The following is a 14,872-nucleotide window of genomic DNA, read 5'->3' as shown; positions in this document are numbered from 1 at the left end:
GGAGTTGTATTATACTATATACTATAATATACGGTTGTATACCTACTAGTGCGTTTCACAACGTTTCGCATTTAAATTGTGATATTAGTGCAGCAGCGCCACAGGAGAAAGGAGGAAGTGTACCGCGTGAAAACAATAAATTTGACAAGTGGACACACATAATGCAGGTAGGTAGAGTTAGGTATAAGGCGCCAAAGTTGATAGAAAAACATAATAATAACAACAATAACAATAACAACAACAACGACGACGACCGACATAGAAACGTCGCCATACGCTTCGACGACAACACCAACGACGTCCAGTTTACAGCAAGTTAAGCAGTTGGCCAATAAAACGCAGAAACTCTAAATATAATATTACATCAACCATTTAACCGATTAGAGACCATTAGATATCCGCCGTTTAAACCTAATGTCTGAATTCAAAACCGACAAGTTATACAATGTACAAAATTATACTAAACAACGTAAATTGTTCAAATCGTTCTTAATTTTTTTTTAAATAGAAAGTTAAAAAATTGCAATTATTTTAAGAAATGTCCAGTTTTATGAACCACCTTGTATATATTAAAATTCTAAGCACCAAAATGCGCGTCGACTCCTTTTATGTGATACGAATATTTTTTATAAATCTGTGGCTCGGAGCAAGAAGGGCCAATGTCACATTTTTTGCAACTTTCGGAAAATGAGCTTTGCCGTTTTTATTTTCCATCAGGCTCTATGTTAATTTTTTTATCAAACTCTTCATGAGTAATTAATTTTTTGGCCTCAGAGTGTGATTTTTTACGGTATATAAAGAATGATTCAATTTTTGCAATTAGCGGACTAAATCGTTTATGCACAAAATTGACAATGTCAATTTTTCTTGCTCCAAGCCACAGAAATAAAATATGGCACCATCGAGTACACAATGGTCACTCGTCATCAAATGCTAACACTGACCTTTTTCCTTTTTGGTACGTCCTCGAAATCGTCGTCGGTCAGTCCGATACCTTCGTCGACGACTGACGGCAAGCCCTGACCACTCCATGCGGCCGACGAGCTGGATTCACTGAGCGGCGGCGACGGCGAGCTGCGGCACGAGAAAGCTCCTTCGCTTGACGTGGACGGGCTTGTGGACAGCGATTCGGGCTGTTGCTTGCATCGCATCATCATGCGTCCTGTACACACCGGGGGCATTTGACGATTAGTCATTAAAATATAATATCAAAAGCGCAATTGTCGTCGACGTGCCGGTAAAGGGACACGTCGACGGTGGAGAAATGGGTGCGCCGCCGGTACGGAACGAGTTACGCGGCGGCGGTGGCATACCCATGTTGTTGTTGCAGCGCGACGCCCACACGCGTACGCAAGCGATCCGAGATGAGGAAAAAGTCGTGGGCGGCGGTGACGTCACCGGTCGGAATGACGCAAGTTTCCGCGTGGGACGCACGCGCGCGCGGTGCATGCATATATACAAGCTGTATGATCAGCGGCGGCGGCGGCGGCGGCTGCATTTGTAGGAAAAAGGAAAACGCCGGTGACGCACGCACCGGCTGTTATAACTCTCGACGTTATAACAACAATTATTCGTAACCGATTATATTATTACAATTATTGTTGTATGTACAGGTGAATGTCAATGTTTTCCTTTTGTTAAGAACACCGCCGCCGTCCTCTCGTGTTGTATAAACGCGTCCGATAATAATAGTAATAATAATATTTGTACTAATAATAGTACCGTTGCAACTTGACTGTGTACATAAAAAGATCTGTAAAACGTACACGCGCGACGACCAAGCTATGGAAAGGCAAAATAATTTAGCGTTAATCCGCAATCTAAGTTCGCGATAACGGCAGAGCCGCAAGGAGGATCACGTATCTTGTGTGTATTTACAATATTATGTTCATACGCGAAGACCGACGCGCAAAAAATGCATAGATAAATAAGAGTTTTTTTAATAATAATAATAATAATGAAATATATCAAAGCGGTGTCGCGTTACTGGCGGATCACAGATAATACTCGTGTCGAGTGTTGTTACACGCGTATCGAATAGACTTAACACGTTTAAGAAGCCCGGCGCGTTCGCGTGTGCTTATCACTTTACCTTTGCTGCGGTTTTCGAAATGATATTCAATATTATTGTTATTATTATTATTATTATTATTGTCTCGGCGGACGCGGGGCAAACAAGGTTACGGGGGAATCTTATTACTCGGTTAGGTAGAATAGTGAAAAACGATATTGACTGCCCAATATATGTTTTGAAACGGACATTTTGGCCAAACACCAAACCTTCTTCTATAGTCACCCTTTACGGTCGAGCTGGTGTTATAAAACATGACGTGTACGGGGCACACGTGTCCGAGCTTTGAAAACTAAAAAAATAATTCGTGTCATTTTTATTTTTACACGGTGTGGGTCACAGGAAGGGGGGGGGGGAGCGTGTGCCGGCCGGCGACACAGTTTCCGAGTACGGAGCGGCGTCCTTGTCGCATCAATGTCGGGCGTTTCGCACGAATCGCCCCCGCCATTCCGTCCACGCTGCTTGCCTGCCTGCCGGCCGGCCGGCAGTGTAGACCGGTTGCCGTCCTTAACACTGTCCCGGTTACGAAACGCCACGCACAATACACGGTCGGGGGAGACCTCGCGCGCCATCGAGCGTACACGACATAACGCGCGCTCGCTCGTTTATAGAAAGCTTGCTTTTCACTTTTACCGCAGAATCTAGGCCGCTGTTGGGCAACTCTCTCGCGCGTACCTACGCCGCACAAATGGAAATATGCGCGAGTCCATACGTCGCGCGGCCGAGTAAGTTAAGTAACGCCGAGCCTGGTGCGCGACAACGGAACGTCGCGCCAGATGGCAGACGGCGACAACAGAGCGGGGGAGACCGGATAAGAGCCCAAACATACTAATTAGAGTTGTTACCTATCGTGCCGCTAACGCGAACCATCGGGTTCAAACCCGGCAAATGTAGTAAATCGTATATTATTTCAATAAAGTAATTGACAGTTTTCAATTTTAAACGAATACTTATAATAATTATAGAACGGTAATGTATCGAAATGGAATTAACATTTTCTCCGTTCGTTTACAACTACCCCCTCCCACCTTGACCCTACTAGTTTGTACAAAATAAATTGAATACGCGAAGAACGCCTAACGGTAAGACGTGCAATAACAGTTACCCCCTTCGGCAATGCACTCCGATACAGACGGATGGCGGCCCGTCCGATTTGATTTAGAATAGGCCCGTAAGTGTGCGTAATATTATTATTATTTTAAGTACATCATGATGATGTGTGTACGTTTACGCCCGTTCGGTTTTCCTTCGCTGGCACATACCTATGGTCAAGCATAAATATTAGAGGTCAACGCACTGGGGGCCAGTCCATGTCCAACAGTAGTGTCAATGCACTGGAAATGGAAAAAAAAAAAATCGAAATTAATACGAGCGCCGCGCACAGAGTCCCTGCGGTGGGCGGCTACCAGAAACGATGATTGCATGTTTTAGCTTCCTGTGTGTGTTCTCGCATAATGTATAATATGCATAATAATAACAAGGTATACTGCCGCCACCCTATAACAACACCTGAAGCGCACCAATTGGCTGGGGCCCGTTTGAAAAAAAAAAAATCGGCCGTGTATTATTTTATGCATTCACGGGTGTTGAGTTGGCCGCCGCACGGCGTTGAGCGAATGAATAAAAATTAAATTAAAAAAAAATTGTTTTCGACCGCGAGTTGTGAAACCGTGGAGAAAGGACGTTGTGGAGCATGACTGAAAGTGAAATCCCCGACGTCGTACAAATAATTCCCCACCGTGTACCATTTTTTCGGCCAAGCCATCACCCCGATGGAACACTATTATAGCAACCGGGGGAATTTCCGTTGAGAAATAATCGGTTTTCTTTTGGTGGAAAACGCCCGGCTTGGCCGTTCGGTGAGAGTAACCCACCAACGCGCACTACAAATAGCCGACGAAAATCGGATTTTTTTTTTTTCTTCTTTGGTTTCATTGCGAAAATCGACGGTGCCCGAAGGACTCGACTCGTTTAACCGTTGGCGAAAAAAAAAAGAATAATTTAAACACGCGTTCGCACGCGCACATTAACAATATACCGACCTTGTATGGACGGCGAGTGGGGACTGCACGACAGGCTCATCAACACCAAGGCCGCGGTGCACTCTGTCATTTCTTCCTCTTTCGGTTCATTGCCGTCGTCGTCGTCTTTCATTTCCTCTTCTCGCACATCGTCCTGTTCTTGGCTGGTGCTGGGCCGGCGTTTTCTTGATCTAAATACAAGCATAAAAAAAAACAATTAAGCAACTTTATCGATATGGCTATGATAGAATTATTAAATTGACCGCCGAAGCGGCCGCGGCGGTCGATTATAAACGACGTCCGCGGCGGTTTTTCTTTAATTGTTTGTTTATGTATACATTAATACTACTCAAAGCGACGTGTTAATGTCATGGAAGGTCAGGGTAAACGACTGGACTAGAATCGTTCGCGCACACCTGGTACGAATTCTATATTTAACTAACCCAAGGATGTCAGTTGGCCGCGATATTCGTTATTTTATATATGGCCACTGAATATTATCATTTTACCTACGCCAATACACGTGTCAGTAAAAAATAACAGCTACCAAACACACACTGCACAGTCAATATTGTCTTGACGCGTAAGGATTAGTCCGAAAAACTAAAAACGAAAGTGTTTTTTTTAGAACTTTTTTAACCAGCCAATTGTTAATTCGAAAAAATATACAATGTGATATGCTTAAATCCAATAAACTTTTGTTTCTGAACGTATCATCGATCTGTTAAACTGATTTCCTTTTCAATCATTCTTCCTAGTTTTCCAGAATTTTCCCGTTAAGACCGACGGTCGGCATACATCATGTTGAAAGAATGAAATGTATTTAAAAAAAAAAAAATTATGATCTATAGTCTGTACAGATCATGCCCACTGCTGATGGTCAGTGGATAACGAGCAAGTACACGTCGCGTACAATATGTAAATAAACGTCCGCCATTGTTGCGTAACACGTTCACCGTAATGGCCGAGCGATTTTTTTATTATTATTTGCACAACAATTACTATACGCGCCGCTGTAGGGCACTTGTTGTGTGCGTGAAAAGGAAACAAACGATAGCCACCCCCCCGTCCAGACCCCTCGGACTATTATCCCTAAACATGTAATAATAATAAATGAATGGGTAGAGAAAACAAATTGTTACAAAAGAAAATCTACGGTCGAGCGTTTAAATTTTTAAAACTTATACGTAGGTACGTCGTGCGTCTTCTCGGGTAAAACATATAATGTACAATACAACGTACATTTAGTGTTATATTATATTATTTATTATACTCGAATGTTTTTTTTTGTCACATCTAATAAGCGGCTCGCAGTGAGAAACGTCAGAAAACAAAAATGTTGAATATCATTATATATTATCATAGTACCCACAACGAAGTGCACAAGTATAAAGTAGGCCAAAACACAACAATAATATATTATAATAACAACCGCCGGCGGTCCGCGACTCATTCATGGTCGCTGCCCTCCCCCGGTATAACCTAGTACTACTACTAGGACATGTGTGCATGCCTATTTAACACAATCCTGTCACGTTGGGCGGTGGCGGTGCAGCGCACCTGCGCTCTGCCGCCGCCAACCGGTATATTATTGTACGTATATACATACGGCCGGCGACAACCTTGCGAAATCTTATTGAACTTGATTATTGTTTTTATAATATATTATATTAGACGTGTGTAATGCGCGTGCACCACCGCCGACCAAAACCAGATTTCAAAACACTCTCATCGCGCATAAAGGCCGCGACCTAGGGTACGCTATAAAAATCGGCACGCGCCGTGAAATATAAAAAAAAAAGAATGGAAAAAATTGCACGAAATTCGAACCGACACCGTTTACACCGCATAACACTCGCCACGCCCGAAATTCTGATAAAAACGTCCAGACGAGCGACTTCCAGTTTTATTATATTCGGTCATATATATAAACCCCCCATAGACCTTTTATAAAAATCGTGTGGCTCCGAGAGAGAGAGAGACAGAGTTAATTTTAACTTATACATTTTTTTTTTTAATCTTATTCATTAGCTACTACACAATAATCCACTTGCCACGCTAATAATACCTGCAGACGGCAGCGTCTCAACCGTATAAACAATGTGGCCAATTCCATAAACCACAGCTGATACAATACACAATAAACCATGCCAACGCTTTCCCATACTATGACAGACAGAGCAATATTATATGTGAATGGGATGGAACGCGCTACTGTGTGCCGTGAGAATCTGTGCTTGAAAATAATACTACGCTATCTTGCCCGTTTTACACGTTATTAGCAGGCACGTAAAGAAATATTATGAAAACAATTATTATTACCATCTACAATTAGCATGTTTGTTATCATCGTTATTATATTATCACAAACAGTCACGATACCCAAATCACCGTGCATTTGTTTTCTCACGGAGAATATTATAATATAATAATAATATTACGTTGTTCAACAACAATAATATAATATATTAACGCTCGTAATGAAGCTCCACTTTGAACGACCAAGTGTTATCGCAAACTCCGTTTATGTGTGTTTTAGCATACGGATTTTAAGAGTTTTTGCCGTGATAAATAATGGAAAGTCGGCAGTCGTCCGTGGAATACAGACTGCACGTGTCTCACAATGACTGTTGCACCGCTCGTCTGCGTCCAGTCATAGCATTCTCTCGTAAAATTCTACACCGCCTAATAATCGGTAAAAGTAAAAAAAAATGGGTAGTATTTTTGAAATGTGAAATTCTGAACAACTTCAACAAAATATCTACGCAACAGCCACACTCCGGACACCACGCTGTACAACGCTGATCAATGATAAAGAGCCTTGCCCCCCGCACGACTGACACACAGCGTATCAAATGGAACAGACGTGCGGTGGTGGGATCTAGGCTGAATGAAATAGATATGTTAACCATTGCCAGACGACGACGACGACGACGACCGTCTGGCGATAACTGCACTCTACTTTTCTGTTACCCGGAGGTACACGAATTTGGCCACACGAATCTCACACCGTTAGCAATCTGAATTTTTTATAATATGTACCTGTCAAACGCGACCGCATACCGTCAACATCGTCATCGGTCGACGTCATTTTAGGAGACCGAATATTATACATTTAAATCTCGGACGGCGGCCGGCAAAACGTAATCGACGGCAATCATCATATTATTACATTTTGTTCCATTATTTTGTTATTTATTTAATTTTTGGAAAGCCAGTGTGCACCGCCGCCGATTACCGAAAACGATAAGCCGGCCGCCGCGGTGCAGCATACCGGCGAATAGCGGCAACGTGGCAAGGCCGTCCACGTATGTCAACCGACCTTGAACGAACCAGCTGACTCGCGAGGGCCGCTACTTTTTAACTACGCCTCCCCCTCCCCTCGCCGCCCGCATAAAAAAAAAAAATGCCCGTGCCGTATATATCAGTATGATATAATAGCAGCGATAATCTGAAACGTGTCGGGTTTTTTTTTTTTTCTTTTAACTATCGCGCAAGGTCTCGAAAATTGTTGTATTTGCGTGCCGGCGAACGGGGGACGCGGCCGGCTGTTCTACCGTATTTGTTTACAACTAGTATCGTGCCCGAAAAATATTTGCCAATGTCGCCGGTCGCCGCGCACCGACAACGTGTCCTCGAAGTGGCAAAAAAAAAAACATTTGAATCGTTTCAACGAATTCGGCCGACGGAACCGGAACCGCGTACGGATGTTGTCTAAGAGTAAGGACACTGCTGCAATCGGAATACGCCCTCCAAAACGCGCATATGTCCAAAAGAGAGAGAGAGAGAGAAACCCGAAGAGAGCACATAAGAATATACACACGCAAAAGTAACAACATTATCGCGTTTCCACTGTTTAACTGTTATATATATATATATATTTTACTATTACAGCTATATTATTATTAAATTGGTCGTGTCGAGTCGACAACGGAGATCTGCAGCGATACAACACAATAACGCAGCATCGTTATTCGATAACGGTCCGGTGTAATGGGAGAAAACACCGTGGCAAAAATACCGTAACCGACCGGATCTCGTTTTCCTTTTCTCAAAAGTACTCCGCATCAAAATTATTATTGCACCGGGGCATTGTGGTATAATTATATTATCATTGCGGGCGGTGAGCTTTTTCGCCATATAATGGAGTGTTTATTTACCGGAAGCCAACCACCACCAACGTCCCGGTGGCGGTGGCGGTTATGGTTAATTTACTTGATAACGAGACACAATTCGCAAGAGTATTTTCGTTGTGCCGACCGCCACCGTTCTAATAATATACACTCGGACAAGACAGACCTAATGCCCAATATGTATGTGAACGTCGGGTGCCAAATATAAACCGACAAATTAAACAGCAATATATTGTAAGTGCTAGTTCCGAGGTATACCCCTAAGGTTGTCCGCGTCACACGATTGCTGAACAATACAAATAATAATTAATACTAATAAGATAATCTGTATCGACTTGTAATTGATAATATTGTCCGGCTATTGAACCCACTGTTTTCCGGTATGAACGGTTGTTGTGTACAGTCGCGACATTAATTATTCGGCGTGTACTTTTATCTGTACAATAATAATAACAATACAAAGTTGTATTATATTGACAACGTTTATCTATATAATATACACCGTAGTAGTTTTATCAGCAGCTGATATTTTTGCCCAACGCCATAGCCGGTCGTCGTTGAAAAACAACACAATGCAATATATGAAATAAAATAATTATCACCAAGTATCGTGCCGGTATCAAAGGTCGATCTAACGATAAAACGAACCGAATTCCACAGACGTGTTTACTTAATATTATATTTTGTTATTCGACTACTTACCCGCTGATTTCGACGGCGTTCTGCGAGGACGAGCTGCGTTTTCTGTCCGACATGTCAGCCAACCTAGCGAAATCCGTGTCCTGATCCATTAGTCGGGCCGATTTTCTGGATTCCAACACTCGAACGTCGTCCAATTTTTTTATCACTTCGATCGAACCCTGCAAACAAACAATAGCAATTCCAAAGTTCAAAACGAGAAAACTTAACGTCACCACAGCACAGTCTGGTGGACCACGTAATAGGAAATCATCAAAAACTCATCATTGACCAGCATATAACGGCCGCCGATAATGAATCAAACAATTTATTTAATAAAATAACAAACGCGCGCGCGCGCTCAAGTCGCTTTCACTCCGCCGGCGAATAGACCGGTTGGCGAGCGGCGCCGCCGCCGCCGCCGCTGCTGCTGCTGTTCGTTGTGAAATCGGTGAAATTCAAAATTCAAACTTTTAATTTGTCCGATACCGCGCCGCCGTTGGTTTGTTTTGAACACTCGGGATAAGTTATTATTATTAACATTGTGGAAAAAGGTCGAACCGAGATTGTTGTGAAGACTTTTTTTTTGGTAATAAAAGGAAAAGTTTTTTTTTGAAAAATTCTACCATACCGCGGGCGGTAACCGGTTACACGCCGAATGGTAAATAGTACCGGTCGAGGGAATTCTTACCGCTCATGCAAATTTCGTCGAACGGTTCAAAACTCGATGACCCGGATTCCAATGCAACCGGGCCCGAGCGATTACAGGCGCACGCGGCGGCAAAGTCAAGGTCGACACAATAAATATCGTGTATTCATATATTTTTTGATTGTTATTAGTGTTGAATTATATTTTTTTGTTTGTAGACCGGCGGGCCTAGGCCTTTGGGTCGTCTCCACATCTCCTTTGTACGGTGCCGCCGGCGGTAGCAGTTCTTCCCTCGTTATCGCGGGCACAAACGTGAAAGGAGGGGGTAGGAGAGAGAGAGAGAGAGGAGGCGCGAGGTCGGTTTTGACGCAATTACTCCTTTCGCCAAGTTGTTACGGTGGAATGTCGCACGCTCCCCGGGAGAAAGGTTTTTTTTTTTTTTCATTAATATTATTGTTGTTGTTATATTATTATTATTACTATATTATACACACCGGTGATGTAAAGGAGAAGAAAAAAAATATATCCGTAGAAAGTAGGACCCTACAAGCGTACCGTACCGTCTGCCCCTCCCCCGGCCGTCCTGCCACGTCCACGTTCGATGTATTGCGCGCCGCGTTAGGAACGTATTTAGTATTTGACGTTTTGTCAATGCCCTAAACGTTATTATTATTTAAATGTACGTTTAATTGGTCTGCGGACGACGTCACGGCGGGTCGATTACACCAGACCCACGTCGTACGTGCAATAATTACAGACTATGGTAGTTTATATTTTTATAATATATATATATATGTGGCGTTTTCGATAAACGGTTTTCGGGTACGCGTCCGGAAACGGGATGACCGCTCCTCAGGAAACCCACGACTATACCGGCCGCCGGTTGCCGGTACCAAAGCGTTTTACCGGTGCTAGGGCAGGAATATTATATATTTTTTTTATACTAAGACATTCCTCCGCGTACGTCTTGAATACCGTACCTGCGCGTCCCTGTAGACGAAAAAAATCTGTGACGGCTGTACCGGTCAATAGGACAGGACAATAATAACAATAACAACAAAATATACAATTGAAGAAGAACGATAGTAACGACGAGGCCTAGTGGATTTTCGTGCGCACAATGGAACGGGTCGGGGTCATAAATTCGGAAATGACCGCGTCCTCGCCGGCCGCCAACGGCGTGCGTTTAGGTTGGCAACCGTGGTGCCCGCGCATGTAACCGCCAACCCGGCAAAATTAGCGTGCCTACGAAAACAGCTCTGGTACACCGGCGTATGCGGCCTGACCGGCGAATTGATAATGATCCTGATCGGCATTAACGCAATGTATTTATTATGGTTGACAAGATTTTTTTAGCGCGCGCCCAGCCGAGCCGGTAAAAAGGGGAAAACATTTTTGGCGCCAACGGCTCCCGCCTACTGCGTCGTACAATTACACCGGCCGGCCGCCGCCGCCGCCGGTCTACCGAAGCCCGTTTACCTTAACAAAGACTAAAATACAACATTTCCCTTACCTCATGCCCCGGGGGCGTTATGGCCACGCGCACTTCTTCCGTGTCCGGTCTGTGGACGACCACGTCTCCCGATATTTCTCGGCCGTTGAACGTTATGTAGACTCTCTGTCCGGCCATCAGCCTGAGGTCGGACAGTGTCTGGAAGCCGGGACCCACCAGCTCGGTGGCCCGGTACTCGCGACGGCCCGTCGTGCCGTTGTCGAACCTGATGGAGTAGCCGGTCTCGGAACCGTCGGCGGCCGTCTTGACCGCCGCTATTATGCCGGAATACAGTTTACCGTCGTCGCCGGCCGGCGCACAGACCCGCGTGCCGATGATGGACCGCTTGGCCAGGCGTTTTCCCGCGCCCACTGTGGGTCCGTTCCGCTGCCTCATTCGGATATCCAGTTTGACAATTTTCGCGTTGACCGAACACAAAAATCGCGATATACTCGCGATAAAAAAAAAAAAAATAAATATTTATATTAATAATTAAAAAGAGTTTTTTTTTTTTACTCGAAAAAAGTTCAAGCGACACCGACGACGGCGACGGCGATGACGCCGTACAGGTTGTCAATGTCGAAACGCATTTTCAAACGATTTTTTTTTTTTTTTTCAAATTTAATTTCCTCGTTAATACGCCGGTTAAAAAATCACCACAGACACGTAGTGCACAATCGTAAAAGAGCGAACACACGAAAAAAAAAAATATATATATATACTACGTACTTATTCGATGTACACTCGAACAATAACAATGCGTACTTAAGTGGGGACGGCGCAGCAGAGAGCTCCCGACTTCGGCAAGGCGTAAAACGGAACTATGGACGTGGTTTGGCATAAATGTTCGACGCCACAGCTGACAATGCCGGTTGCCGGTATCCGCGCAGTGATACCAATTTACCGTACCCTATCGACCCGGTTTTGCGTCGTCCTACCTACTCTATTATTTTATATATATATACAAAAACACTACGACGATAAGGCGCATCCTGGATCTGTTTTCACCGGTTTAAACCGATTTTTCACATTTTTCGAGAACATTGTTACTTTGTCTTATAAAATATAAACATTATACAAACGACGGTATTTTTCGATAATGCGTCACGCATTTATTGTATTTCGGAACTCGGTGGCGACGACGCTGTAACAATAATAACAAACCATTTGCATATGCTAGTTACTGTTTTTTTTTTCTCTAAATAACACGCAAAATATAAATTCTTTGTTTTATTTCATAATAATATTATTTATCCTAAAGGCATATAATGCAGGAAATCCTGTTAAACCTAATAACTAATAAGTAGGTAATAGAATGATGACGTCACTTTAAACCGGAGATTCAAGCCGAATTAATTTACACAGTTCGCCGCAATCGTCATTGGTATTTCCTAAAGGTTTTTTTTTATGAAAAAAGACACAACTAAAGGTATGTGAGCCTTAATTGTTGGGTGCATGGACGATTGGGGTCAAATAACGATTTTAAGGAATATAGTTTAAGTATTATAAGTCAAATACCTTATTGATTGTACAAAATCGGCTCATTCCTTTGTTTAATTTTATTGTGTGGCAAGTTAACGAATTGCTCTAGTATCTATTTGTAGGTACATGTATGTATTACATATTCGTTTGGCAATAGTAACAGAATAAATAATAAAAGTATAATATTAGTTTATTAGGGTTGGACAGGAATGACTAGGTAATTTAATTGGCCGTATAGCCACTTGTGCGGTTATGACAGTCGCACCGATTTGTTTATGCATAAAAATGTAAATATATCATTAACACGATTGAATAATATTCATAATGCGTGACTATTTACTAGTTTGAGTAATAAAAATAATTGTTAAGAATTTGTGTATGGTAAATACAGACAAGACATTGAATTTACTATTTTATTTAGTTTTTTTTTTTTTGTTTTTGGTAATTGTTTCTTTTAGCTCTATTGTCTTCCATTGCGTGTACTAACATGTCGGTTGAAATTTTCCGTAACATCCAATTAAATGGTTTTGCCGGTTTTTTAATCGACATGAGTATGTTGAAAAATATTGGCGATGTTCTACTGTTGAACGGGGGACTAAAAATACACATTTGGACCAACTAAAATTATAGTTTATATAGGGACACAGCACGATATTAGTTGAAATAAAATACAATAGCTAAATAAAATAGTTGGGCCAACTAAATGTTTAGCTATTCCAACTATAAATGTATTGTTTCCCGTACACGGATGAACGTGTGAAAAGCAATAATAATGTATTTTTCCCGCGTAGATTGTGTTGGGCAATAATCAGACCGATCGACAGCAACCGAATAAAAATGGTTGTAGGTTTTTTGAATGCTAATGCTATTGGGTTAAACGCGTGTCGTTCAATATATATATATATGTGCATTATGATAATGTTTTTTATTATAATGTAGTCGCTCATAACCTATATTTTATTTTTCGAAATATTCATTTATTTTATTGCCAGTATAAAATATCGCTGAATTTATTTCGCTGTTAACATCACGTTAGTTTTTAAAAATATAAATACTATTTTATAATATAATATAAGCATAACCGTGGGTTACGAACTGTTGATGTGTGTTTGTAAATTGTTTTCTGGAAGTTACAATTTTCTAAAGAAGCGTTCGTGCACGAACCGATAAAAAATAACAATAATTTGTAACATTGTGTTTGTTTAAAAAAAAAAAAATTATAACAACATTTTATATGATACAAACATAAAAATACGATACCGTTTTCGAAGAATGCGTTTAATCACAATCATTCGTAATCTAATAATAATTAATCAAACCTATCTAACCATATCTCAAACGATTTTGTTGCTGGCGATACGTCGATTCGTTTTCATTACTAAACTCAAAATGTTTCAGAACCAAGCACCACAGCTCTATCATAGATATATTATTTCCTAAGTGTATTGGTATAATATTGTCCATTAAAATCGAATATTTGTTGTAAACGATGTAGTACGAATATTTATCATTAAGACGGTAATTAGTTCATTTCGCTCGTTCAATATACATTGTAATAACAATTAATATGCATTAAGTATGTATTCAAATTAGGCGTCCATATTAATTTTGTTTTTACTGGCAAGAGGAGGCAAGAGGGGTAAATGCAAATTTTTGTCGAGTTTGTTACGGTCGGTTTAGAGCTATTTAAAAAAAAAATACTCAACATTTTTTTAAACATTTTCAATGATATAATTCTCGAACAACAGTAGTGCAACACCAAGAGAAGGAATCGTGGTTTGGGCGCTTAAATATCCTTTTTGAGTTATGTAAAAAATAAATTCAGCGATGAGTTTAAAGCTAACATAACATACAGACGGCCACGTTACTAATTTATTGTGTACAAATATGACAGACATGGAAAGTTAGTTGTCCCTGGTCATGGTTGAAACATGCAGGTTTTTGCACATCGTCTCGAATAATTGTCATCTACGGAAATAAAATGACAGCGTAAGGGGATATGAATTTTACTATTACTATATTATATTTTACTGTATACTTGATTTTGGTTCCCGTTACGCGGACATATTTGTTTTTATCGTCGAATACTTGACGAATAAGGGATGTATGTGCAATAACCTTGTATATTTCAATCATGTCCCTGGTCTGCATGACACACCTACCCCTTACACAAATTCCCAGTTCTTCAAAGAGTTTAAAACTGTTGTAAGTGTGTAGAAATTACACCACCGCTGTTTGTACGCATAGTGTCGCTTTAAAAGGTAAATGTATGTGTACAGTTTTGAATATTTATTATAAATTATAATGTACATTTTTTCAAGTGACAAGTTTTTTAAAAACAACATT

General features: G+C 41.4%; 1 protein-coding gene across 1 annotated transcript in view; it reads right to left on the bottom strand.

Annotated features, from left to right (window-relative positions):
- Window positions 1-11,870, bottom strand: part of LOC126847339 (zinc finger protein 395) — a 31,452-nt gene extending 19,582 nt beyond the window's left edge. The window contains exons 1-4 of the mRNA XM_050587480.1: window positions 11,066-11,870; window positions 8,928-9,085; window positions 4,114-4,283; window positions 945-1,162 (exon numbers count right to left, since the gene is read on the bottom strand). Of these exons, the coding sequence (XP_050443437.1) occupies window positions 945-1,162; window positions 4,114-4,283; window positions 8,928-9,085; window positions 11,066-11,440 (921 nt within the window). The 5' untranslated portion in view covers window positions 11,441-11,870. The remainder of the gene's footprint in view (window positions 1-944; window positions 1,163-4,113; window positions 4,284-8,927; window positions 9,086-11,065) is intronic.
- Between the last annotated feature and the right edge of the window lie 3,002 nt (window positions 11,871-14,872).

The sequence above is a fragment of the Adelges cooleyi genome, unplaced genomic scaffold, assembly GCF_023614345.1.
Source record: "Adelges cooleyi isolate 19-005CV unplaced genomic scaffold, UGA_ACOO_1.1 ACOO_flye_CR_arks_rails_tigmint_CR_PRNA_108, whole genome shotgun sequence".
NCBI classification, from domain to species: Eukaryota; Metazoa; Arthropoda; class Insecta; order Hemiptera; family Adelgidae; genus Adelges; species Adelges cooleyi.
This window is presented reverse-complemented; position numbering and strand designations above follow the sequence as displayed.